Genomic DNA, 12612 nt, shown 5'->3' with positions numbered 1-12612 from the left:
TCCAGGACTTTATCCCTGTTCTTTGACATCTAGAATTCAATGTAGAGGTACCATATGAACATACTAGTGCAGTGCAATATGTTCAAAAATTGCTATAACCTATTGCTATGGTAGATAATCCTGTTACATCATCACTTCTATGGTGAATAGATGTGGTTTTTGTTTTTCATAGTGATTGTACATGTAAATTGATGAACTTGATACAGATATTGGACTATTCCATTTGAATTTGACACTCCCTCAGGAAAATTTAATAAAAGCTTTCCACAGGGAGTATGGGTTTCAACTTTCAAATAGAATAGACAGTTGGGTGACTGCCATTTGAAATACTTCAGCTGTGGAAGATACAGATTAAGCCAACAAGTGGGTATGGGTTTCAAAATAATTATTCCATTAAAAAAACATATTCCCACTGTGGAAAACTCTCCTTAAATCTTCTAGATTTCAAATAGAACAAGCCAATGAACCCATAGTCTACAATTAGTACTATAATCAAATTAAGTAATTCTTGGCCAAACTGGAACATGTGTGTTGCGTCCATGTATAGTGTACTAATCGTGTACGCAGTGTAAGGCGCGTGTATACTTTCTTCTGTACCTGCCCTATATTCGTGTGTGTTTATCGCAGAACCACTAGCGTTCACAGTGTTCCAGTTTGGCCAAGAATTCCTTAATTTGGTTATAGTATCGACAGCTTTTCCTCCTAGCTACATGCACTTGAAGTATATCATTAGATTATACAATTAACTTTGTGGACTTTTAAATTTCAAAATTATCAATTTGTAATCATTTGCCATAAAATGTGTATTAAATCATGAAATTAAAAAAAAAAAAAATAATATCAGAAGCACATTCCTCATATTCAAAATGCAATTGGATATGTCTGATATATGCTCTCAGGTCTCACAAAAAATATGTGAAAACGTCACTATCCGAGCCCTTAATATGTATACATTAAAATGTTATAAAATGCATACAAATACAGAGAAAGAGGGACAGATATTAATGTTATTTTGTACATAATACACACTTTTTAACTTTGTAATAACCTCTCTATCTGTTTGTGCATGGTGTGCTTTCAACAGGTGTCCAGTGCCTTCATGTAAGACCCCTAGGCGTCGGGTAAAGAGACTAAAACCATTACCAGCCAAGTGGTCCGAGATACCTGAGGACCAACGAGTGACGATATCTGAAGAATTAGGTAAGTGCAAAATGAATCTTTTGTCGGCCACAGAGGTCTTTCTTGTAACCATCTTTAATAACCGGCATTTGGATTGTGCTTCCTGCTGATATCCCTGCTATATCAGATCACAGGGTCACTCCAGTATGGTGCAGTGCTGCAAATGCTTGCAATGATTCTCCTGATCTTAGTTTGCAAGTATCAGAGTTGATGGTCTAGAAATCATGCCTATTCCATATGCTGTTTATTTGATTCTGACTAGATAAGAGTGTGGGAATCCTGTTTAATTCACACAAAGTTTCTTAGGAAACAGGAGTACCGTATATTCTCTAAATAGTCGCCCCCTGCAGATAAACACCGCCTTCCATTTTTGCCAACCAAAATGAAATTTCAATGCTATTTTGTGTAAGTAGGCTTACCAGGGTCCACACACCATTGGTAATTGCCGAAAATGACATGGCAAACCTGGAAGTGAACTGGAAGTCATTGATCCTGAGATCAAGTTTTTCATTTCAGTTTGATTTTTTTTTTTTTTTTCGTGAAATTATGAAATTTACCCCCTTTCAAAAGTCCCATCCGAGTTCATTTATCATTTGTGTGACGCTGGCTCTCCTCTTGTAGTTTCTCATGCAGAAACAAGCTGCCTTTCTTTGCCCCACTTCTATGTCATTTTCACCCTGAGTGATGGGGCATTGACTTCAGTGCGTATTTCATTGGGTGCAGCTTCAAATTGCTAGCTTTCGTTCAAAATGCATGACCTAATAGATTCTGCATGTAATTTGCACGAAAAGGCTGCCTCAACACTTTATGTCACTGCCACATCAGGGTGCTAAATCAAATGGTATAGTAACTGAGATGACATGTGTATCTTATTGATATGGATGTTCACATTTTTTGTGGAAGTTCATGGCTGAAATTTTATTTTTGCTTTATTTTCAGGTATAACAGAAGAGATAACCAAATGTTGCGCAGCGTGTTTCAATCGTATTGCACGGAAACTTGGAACAGAAGGTGAAGGAGAAGAAGAAGTGGTGTCTACACCACAGGATAACAATGAGCAAGGTAAATAAGCATGGCTAAGGGTGGTGTAGCTGTACTTATACACTAACAGTGGGTAGGGCAGAATCGCACCGCTAACGAAGCACCCAGCAGGATTTCCCTATTCTGAATATGACGTCTTGTATGTTGCTGTTTGTTTTGTTGTTTTTTTGTTTGTTTGAGGTTGTATTATAAATAAATGTAGATATTTATATAGCGTTTTTGCCGTAAACAGCCTCAAAGCGCTTTACATTTATTCCGCCGTTATTAGAATATGTCGGAACCATGTTTGCGCCTACAATTGGTGCAGGATTCATCAGTACAACGACTGTGACTACCCCTAACAGCTTCCCATTACACCTGGGTGGGGTGAGGCAAAGCGCCTTCCCCAAGGGCGCAACACGGTGGTGGGACGGGGACTCGAACCAACGCACATCCAGCAAGCTCTCGGATTATGAGTCCAAGGTCGTAACCACTGAGCCACCATGTCCTCGGTATTATCTTTTGTGGGACATATGTATCTCTATAGCAGATTCAACCCATCTTGGAACGTTTTTTAAAACAAATTCAGGCTACCGGGCGATCATGCATATCACGCTAAAGACAAGACAAATAACCATAAAAATTTACCACTATCTAGGGAAATCCAATTTTTAAAAACGCTGAAAAACAATGTTGCTATCCAGAAACACTGAATCCAACATGTAAAGCTGAATTTATACTCGATCGCCGAGCGATGCGATTAATCGCTTTTGAAAATGCGATTAATCGCTTTTTGCGATGCATCGCCTGTCGCTTTTGCATTATACTTATCACGGCGATAGCGATTGCAGACGACAATTAAAATATTCTAAATGCCACAAAATATTTTAAAACACGAGTTGCTGTCAATAATTATTGCTTTGAATTAATTCATCACCAAAAGTTAAAATTGAGAAAGGTAAATTAATTAGCAAAATAATAGATCCAGTTGGTTGTATATGATTGGTTGACGCATTCACGTGTCAAGCGATATCGCTGGGAAGTTGAGGTTTCTTCAACTTGCAAAAGCGACGTCGTTTTTGCCTCCGCGATTTGAATCGATTGATCAGCTTGACGCTCTGGAAATGTAAGTAAACATTGAGCATGCGTGAAAATCGCTTTTCTGCAAAAGAGTATAAATTCAGCTTAAATATGGTTATGTAGCCGAAAAAAGCCATGAAACTGCTTTGTTGTTGTTAACATGGTGGAGAGATTTTGAAGTATACTTTTCTATATCAATATTTTTTTCTCTTTCTTTGCACATCTTCAGGAACATCAGAAACTTCTCGCTGGACTGAGGAAGAAATGGACGTAGCCAGAAATGGTATGTTGTCATGGTGAAGTGAACATTAAAGGTCCATTCGGAATGAGAGATCTCTCATAACTTTTAATGATCCAAGCCCAGAATTGCGGCATCTTTATATTACCCACAATCCTTTATGTTGCCTTATTCATCAGGGCCTGAATTTATTAAATGAAAAATTTGGGTGCACTTTTTTAGAATGGCATGCACGAAGTTAATTTAGCGCAGCAACCTATGCCAGTTGCGCGTTGCGTAATTCGAGACCGCACTCGCTTATGTGAGTTTGCACGAGCGTAAGTGGGGACTTTATTGAGGCGCGCAGTAACAACTGAAAGCGACTTGTGTGTGCTGTCCCTTAGCATGAATAACTTGACTGTCGATAGTCTTCTTGATACCTATAATGATACCCTCCGACAGACACTCGATCAGCATGCTCCGTTGACCACTCGCAGTGTTAAGGGCCGACCATCAGCCCCCTGGCTCACCACAGAAGTCAGGAATGTGCGACGTAGATGATGACGTGCTGAACGACTTGAGTTGATTCTCTTTGGTTCTAATCCAAAGCCTCATTGAGGGGGACTTACAATTTTTGTGCCTTGTAGTAGATTTTTCTGAAATATTTTCCACTCATTTTCAGGTTTACGTCAACATGGCAAGGACTTTGCCACCATAGCCAAGATGGTTGGCACCAAGTCTGAGGCGCAGTGTAAGAACTTCTACTTCAACTACAAGCGTAAATTCAATCTGGAGCAGCTACTTGAGGAATATAGAAAAGAAAAGGTAAAGTCTCAAAAAAAATATAAGTTGGAAGCATTCGTTTTAGTGGCACTTAAGATATTAAGACTTAAGTTTTTCTCTAGCCTGAACTTACTCAGAATGCAGTCATGTTTTCTTTCTGTATGTGTATGTGCTAAATTGTAATAAAAGTTTTGTAAAATTGATTCCAAAAGTATCAATACTAATGAACGTAAACTTGGTAGCACTGATCTCTGGGGTGGGGGATTTACAGTGACCTAATGGCGTCATTATTATTATTGAGATCACAGCATATTGCCAAATACACTCCCACGTTGAAACCATTTCCAATGTACTACTGTGTTATCAGAGGGGAGCATCTTTGCCTTGGGTGCTACTCAGTTGAGCTATTCCAGTTGAAATCCACACTCCCCCTGTGGAAGATTTTGGAAATACCTTCCACAGGAGGAGTATATTTTTCATATGTAATTGGTCAGAGTTAATCATTTTGAAACCCATACTCCCTCTGTATTATGTCTCTACCTATTATATTCCACAAATGGAGTAGTATTTCAAATGGGAAGTTACCCAATTGTCTATTCTATTCACAACTCATACTCCCTCTGTGGAAGACTTAAGCTGAAACTTCCACAGGGGGAGTGTGGATTTTAAATGGAATGGCCCATTTCGGCATTATACAAAAATCACAAGCACGTAATTTATTCGTTGTTTGTTGTCTTTATCACAGCAAGCTGCACGGGAACACAAAGTGTCCACTACAGAGAGCTCTGCATCCACACTGACAGCCATGTCCGATGAGGAATCCATGATGTCAAGCGACGATGACAACGATGCCGATAACGACGGCAATGACGACAGCACGGACACGGCCAGTAGCGATAACGACGACGACCCCATGCGGAAATCTGACAAAGTTAAGGCGGAAGGGAAAGAAACGCCTGTGCAGTCTGCAACTTCAACTGTAGTGTCAACATCAACGGTGACTACGACAGCGGTGTCGTCGGCGCCGGCGGCGGCATCGACGGCGGAACCAACTACAGCTGCAACGACAGTCACCACAGCGACCGCTGCTCCGGTAGTGACGTTGGCGAGTAGTCATGTAGAGGTGAAGAAGGAAATCAAAATGGAAGTTGATCAGAAACCGGATGTTTCCGGTTTGCCGCAACCAGGATTGTCTAGTACTCAAGACGGGGACGTTGATACGAAACTAGGAATCAAAGTTGAAGGTGCTATCGGGGGGAGCAACGTGACAATAAAAACTGAACCGACATTGCCTGGCAGCATAGCAGCAGCATCGGCAGCCGATGTCGTGAAAAAGGAGGAACTCGACCTCCCTGACGCCAGTACTGATAAAAAGCGTGACGATGACGATTCAAGCGCCACCGATAGCGCCGACGAAGATCACCACCATCAGGATATGGTGCTTAACGAAGTGGCTGGTGATTCGTTTGCTTCGTCTTCGCAGCCACCGCCTCCAAGAAACCCGCCCTCTGGAGACAAAGTGTCGTCCAGTGATGAAAAACGATTCTTTGCCGGTAACCCGGCGGACCCTGGTGCACGTGCACAAGATTTGTCGGTCAGCGGGTTGTCGTCGTCGCAGCAACTTGCGATGAAGCCAGAATCAAAGGATTCGTGCGCTGGTGGGAAACGAGATAACTCGCCCGAGTCGAGCGGAAGGAACATAACATTTGCAGAGTATTTGGGCAGAGGAGGCACAAGAGGAGTGAACAATATCAGGGACCTGATTGATTCTGCTATTGATAAGCATCTGGGTAAGTTAAATCCATATGGACACTATTGCCTTTCTTACAGGGCCCCTGATTGGTTCATTATAGTCATCTCAGTAACCAATCAAAAGAGAGCTTTTAGATCTCTTGGCAATTTTAAGCTTAATCCCCTGTCAGCCCTACTGCCCCAGAGAAGATTTATAAGCAGTGCCGTGATACAACTGAAACATCCAGGTACTTGAGAACCAGTATACTAGAAATTTCAATTGAATGAATACAGCTGTCAAAAGCTTGATGATTCTCTGCGTACACGTGATGAACGCCCGCGTGTGCGTAACGTGGAAGTGAATCCAACCTTCCCAACTCACTCATGATTGGTTAGTATTTTCATTATTGTATCCATGGTCGTGCGTTCGTGTTGTACTTTGAAATACGCGACATATGAAATCGGTCGCATCGTGTACAGCTGTTGGCAGCTGTGTCCATTAAATTGAAATTTTTACTTTTAGTATACCGATTTCTTGTACTTTCAGACTTTTATTCCTCATTCAAATGAGGGTCGATAGTAACAAATACTGTCTTTTATTTCATGTAGGTAAAGCACACAGTCCAAGCAGCGGTAAGCGAGAGAGCGGCAGCAGTACCCCAGGACTACCGGAATCTACCAAAAGCCCCGCTGCATCTACTAAAGATACCAAAGAACCTGCTGAAGAGGGTAGACATCCCGATAGCCACTACGTTGAGCACGCCCGCAACAAAACGCCCCCTAGAGCCGACTCCATTGACAGCACCACAAAACCACGGACGGGATCGTCTAATTACATATCGGCTCATATTGCCCATACCTCCCAAGTGCAACAGCAGCAGCAGCTTGCCCAGCAACAGCAGGATGTTTATGAAATCGGGAGCACGCATCCGGATCGATACCCTCCGTACGTAGCCGGTAGGCAGGCGGCGACGTATCCCGGACAGCGCCACCCTTTGGAGCATCCTCACGGCATGCATCGAGAGGCAGATCCGTACTCGTCAGAGCGAGAGAGACCAAGAGTATCGTCTCCGCCAGGTATGAGTAGCAGTAGCGGTGGGAGAGACAGCAGGGGTTTTCAAGGACGGGCGGGATCGCCATCGCCGTTTGCTCTTGTCCCAGCAGGTAGGCATGAATCGGTCTTAATTTTGAAAATCATGGCAGAACAATCTATACTATTTAAATCTTGGCTAAAAATAGTAAAAACATGCAATTTTCACCAGATTTTTGGCTAAAATGAATTGAAATTTAATCAAGTTTGAAGGCAGTATCACATAAAGTACTTATATGTAATCTTGAGCATAAGTAAAATATCACTGGTCCTCAACAACCTCCCCTCCCCCTCTCCATGTTTGATGAACCCACCTACCCCCAATAAGTTGGCAGGTCAGTTTTTCCTGCCAAAATGAGCGGCTGGGATGAATTTGAGAATATAATATAGCCAGAGTTATTTAAGGTCTTTGAGCATTTTGTGGATAGCATTTATGATGGGAGTTCATAACAATTAGTAAATTTTTAGCGGGTTTGCCGTCAAGCTTTCGTAAAGAGTAGCTACGACTTCTTTGTAAACAGAACAAGCAGACCTCTCTTATCTGCTACGTAAGTTCTCTGTTGACAAGGGGCAGGCAGTCTTCAGTGAACAGGTCTTTTCAGAGCTATCAGTAGGCAAGATGTGGCCTACATGTCTCATTCTTAGGTATTTTGCCCTGAAGAAGTCGGGGCTACTACTGACGAAAGCTTGACAGTTCCAAACTTGTCCAATGACGAACCTGCTAAAAAACTACACCCTCCCCCCGGCAGGGTTGTAGCTAGGATATTTTTAGTGCTGGTTGGGCATTTGATGAAAATCTTGCATATTTGGCAATTTGTTGTCAAAATTGATCAAATTCTTGACTAATTCATGCAATTCAATAATTGTGCAATTTTGGACTCTTGAGTGGTGGGCTCCAATGCTAACATTGCAGCTGAGTGTAGCTACAACCCGGTCCCCTGGTAAGACCAGGGTTAAACTGATGGCTTCATTTACAAATCTCTGTACTATAGGTATGCCGCCACAGATGCAGCCGAGCAGGCCGTTACCACGCACATCAAAATCAAGCAACGTTCCACCACCTCCTCCGCTCATCAACAAGACCTCACCCAAACCGATGAAGGCCAAGGAAGCCGTGCCATTGGGTAGCCAACAGCACCATGCCGGGTCTATTACCCAGGGAACACCTGTGTACACTGCTGCCACTACATCACCTACAAGGTAAGCTTACTGCTTTAATGGGCTATTCCAGTTGAACTCCATACACCCCCTGTATGAAGACATTGCCTGTATCTTCCACATAGGGAGTGTGAATTTCAAATGTGGTTACCTGAATGAGTTACTCCATTTGAAATCCACACACCCTGTGTGGGAGATTAAGGTCATGTCTTCTGTAGGGGTATGGATTTCGATTGGAATAGCCCAAATACACATATTATGAGAAGTCCAGAAAACTACATATTTGTCCATTCAACATAACCTAGCTTATTCCAGTCCACTAAGGTTGTACTTAGGCTAAAATGTTAACATGTGCACAATTGCTTCTCTTTACAGTAGGTACGATAGCCACTCAACCCGACCTCCATCATCATCTCCATATGAAGGCCTAATGAAGGCCACACCAATGGGGTCCCCAAGGCAACAGGAGGGGTCTGGTGGCTCCATCACCCAAGGGACACCGGTAAGGAGAGAACCCACACCTGTGGGAAGGGGAACGCCGCTATCGGCACATACGTCAGAGGGATCCATCACTAGAGGTGAGGCTTACGGAGATCTTTATTTTATGCATTACAAAATTGAATGAATTTATAACACTTCAAGAGCCCTTTCTGCAATTTGGGATCAAAGTGAATTGGGGGTAATATGCTCGGAATTAATTGGAGATAAACATTGAAGACTCAAGCTCGCCAAAGTATTTCAATGAGGGTGAACTTTGCACTTTGTAAAAAACACTTCCTATGTGTGTTTTTCATACTTTTGAGTCTTGATGTCTTCTGAACACCTGCAGAAGACAAGCAAAGTATTGATGCGCTAGCTAGAAACTGCTAGTAGTGTGAAAGAGGGAGAGCAAAATCATTGGGGAATCCCTTTCAGGCACGGTTCATCACACGCTTCGTCAATGGAGGCGATTGAGTTTTTTATCTCTCTTTTCTCATGGATATTAACCACAGTGAACTTCTGAAATTGCGAAAGGGCTTATTTTGGTCACATCTTGTTGCTGTGAAAACTTTTTTTTTTTTTATTAAAAAATTAATGCAGATTTTTGCTTTGAATTTAAAAAAAATGCAGATTCTAAGGTAATTGAACAATGCAATATTATCACCCTGCTGCGATAATTGCTCAGTTCATTTTTGTTGTTGTAATTTTGAGAACGAAGTGCAAAGTATGGTTCAAGCATGCATAATATTTCTGATTATTCCGTTTAATTTGTATCATTGGTTTTTGTGCAAAGATTATTGAATAAATATGTTTATAAGTTTATATGTTTCATAAGTGCATGCTTGAACTGTATTTTGTACTTGTTCTCCAAATTAGAAAAATAACTTAGGCAATTATTGCAGCAGGCTGACAATATGGGGTTTACGGTTAACATTCTTAACACGGGTGTCTATGTAAAGATAGGCCAATTTCTGGCCTACTAAAATTGGCCATGATGTAATGCATCTTTAAATGGATCTTGCTTGTGATTGGTTGCAAATCTAGAACTCTCACTATGTGATATGAGAATAGAACAAGACTTGCCCCATTCATATATTTTTGGCTGTTGACACCAATTTGGGATCAAATTGTGTAGAACATTATTGGACTTTTTCTTTCCATTTTGCAACAAGTTTTTGGATTTGTAGTCTTAAGGGAAGGGGTATGAACGTTTGGACAGTATTTATTGTGGGACATTAGAGCACATCGGACATATCGAATTGCATTCTGAATACGAAGAATGGCCTTCTGATATCAAATAATTTAGATTTTTTGTAATTCGCAATGTAATACACATTTTATGGCAAATCATTAAAAATTGATATTTTTGATATTTAACAGTACTCGAAGTAAACTTTACAAATCTGATGATTTATACTTAAAGTGTATGTAGGTGGGATGAAAAGCCGACGATCAATTGAAAATTGTGGCCTTTCGTATTGAAGATATGGATTTTTATCCCAAAAACACCAAAAAAAATTAGGTCTTTTTAGGAAAAAATCCATATCTTCAATATGAAAGGTCAAAATTTTCAATTGACCGTCGGCTTTTCCTCCCAGCTACATACACTTTAAGAATATATCATTAGATTTATATAATTTACTTGAGGACTGTTATATATCAAAAATTTGAAAAATATTAAATTTTCATAATTTGTCATAAAATTTGTATTATATTGTGATTTTCAAAAAAATGAAAATTATTTGATATCAGAAAGACATGCTTCGTATTCAGAATGCAATTCGATAGGTCTGAGGTGCTCTCATGTCCCTCAAAAAATACTGTAGAAACGCAATAAACGCTCATTCTAGATCCCTTAAGTAAAATGGCGCACAAAGTATCTTTGGGGCATGTTTATAGCTATATATTATGTTAATGCAATATGCACAGTTTAATTACACTTATTGTACACCTTCTACATAGGCACTCCCATCAACCACGAGTCTCAACGAGTGACCCCCATCACTTACGAGTCTGCTGTCTCTCGTGCGCCAGGACAGTACGAGGGCGGTTCTATCATCCACGGTACATCTATGAGGCCTGACCAGATGGTACGACCGCCGCATCCGTATGATGTACGAGGGATTCCCGTATATGATCCACATGCTTTAAGAGGTATTTATGATTTACTTCAGTTGCTGTAAGGGTACTGAGTGAGTTATGTGTTTAGTTTGAGGGTCCACATTGGCACTAAGAATAACTACGTAGTTTTATAAACTGCCATTCCTCGTAAGTTGTACAATAGAACAAAATTCCACAAAACAAAAAGGTATTTTCATTTTGAGATTTTGTTTAAAGGTTTAATTAAAGATGGGTGACCTGATCGACAGCCTCACCCCACCACCACCACTTTTTCCTATCAACATGGAGATTTTGGCATGAGAAGAAATTTTTCTCCTAATCCCAGTGAAATTTTAGGCCTAAAAACATATTCCATATAGATGTTAGGAAAGAAAAAGCGATAGCCTCATCCCCAATTGTGGTATACCACATACCGTTCTATGGGCCATTGTGAAACATTTCACTTCTAATATAACAGCTGGTGCAATTGACCTCAAAATTTTGGAAAATGATGGTTTGGAAATCGTAGTGAATCCGGGTCACAATTACATGTTATAATTGCTTTCTATTTCCAGCTGCTTATGAAAGACACGGCTCACCGATGGATATGAACGTGGCAGCTCTGTTGATGGGACGTCATATGGCTCAGTACGGTGATTACAACAACCCGATGATTCGTGGCCAGTGTGATACTAGTGCGTTCAGTACATCTAAAGAAACTATCGCAGGTTTGTTGTCAAGTGGGTGGACTCGTGTATGTGTTTATGTTTGTGTGCATGCCTGATTGCCGACAGACAAGGACAAAACAAATGGTTCTCACACTTGGAAACACTGACCTAAAAATAATTTAATGAAATAAAAGGCATGAAAATTTTCATCGTTTTAGCTGATTTCCGTGTTTTTTTTGTTGTTATTGTTTTTTAGGCCAATTCCATGCCAAAAGTGCCTTTTGTAACGTCCGTAACAAAATTTTGAAACATTATTGCTCAAAACAGGAGCATTTATTTCAAATTTGGTAATCATGCCTCCATAGATTGATGTCAGACCTACTTCAAGATAGTAAAGAAAAAAATCTGAGGAAGCACCTTGACAGTTTTTTTTCATTATGAAAAATGTTACGGACGTTACATTTGAGATAAAATGTAACGTCCATAACGCTAAATCAACAGTGTAGGACGATACAGGAGTATTAATTTCAAACTTGCTTTTCATGTTTACATAGAATGGAGTCAGGGCTTGCTCAATATAGTTAACAGAAAAAAATAAAACACAGAACTGAATGGAGATTTAAGGATATGTACCATCTCTCAAAAAGGCAGGCACTTTCACGTAACGTCCGTAACGCTCGTTTCTAATTTCTATAGCTAATTAACTAAGAAAGCCAAAACAAAATTGCTTCATTATATTGAACATTAGAGTGTGTACTAGTAGCATACTAAGAAATAAAGTGTTATCCTAACAGCAAACATGTGTGCTATTCACTTAAAAGTTGCAAGTTGCATGTTTCTGTAACGTCCGTAACGGTGGAATTGGCCTTTAGGGTATTTTTGAATCAAATTCACAGAAAATGGTAAAAAAACATGGTTTTCAGTTGTTTTTTTGGTTTTTTTCAAGACAAGATTTCATGCCTGTAAATATCGACTTAGCTATTCCAGTTGAAAAACACACCCCTCATGTAAGCCATGACCTTAATCTCCCACACAGGGGGTGCAGTTTTCAAATAGAGTCAACTTTACAGATAACCCCATTTGAAATTCACACTCCCTGTGTGGAA

The 12612-nt window shown here is 40.4% G+C and overlaps 1 protein-coding gene across 1 annotated transcript in view; it reads left to right on the top strand.

The window, feature by feature from the left end:
* LOC140146379 (uncharacterized) overlaps window positions 1-12612 on the top strand; it is a 91375-nt gene that overhangs the window by 58987 nt on the left and 19776 nt on the right. The window contains 10 exon segments of the mRNA XM_072168212.1: window positions 1085-1200; window positions 2119-2241; window positions 3509-3562; window positions 4179-4321; window positions 5025-6069; window positions 6620-7174; window positions 8093-8300; window positions 8634-8836; window positions 10701-10892; window positions 11414-11566. Of these exon segments, the coding sequence (XP_072024313.1) occupies window positions 1085-1200; window positions 2119-2241; window positions 3509-3562; window positions 4179-4321; window positions 5025-6069; window positions 6620-7174; window positions 8093-8300; window positions 8634-8836; window positions 10701-10892; window positions 11414-11566 (2792 nt within the window).

Source organism: Amphiura filiformis, chromosome 2, assembly GCF_039555335.1.
Source record: "Amphiura filiformis chromosome 2, Afil_fr2py, whole genome shotgun sequence".
Classification (NCBI taxonomy): domain Eukaryota; kingdom Metazoa; phylum Echinodermata; class Ophiuroidea; order Amphilepidida; family Amphiuridae; genus Amphiura; species Amphiura filiformis.
The sequence above is the reverse complement of the archived record's forward strand: the minus strand, read 5'-3'. Positions and strand labels throughout refer to the sequence as shown.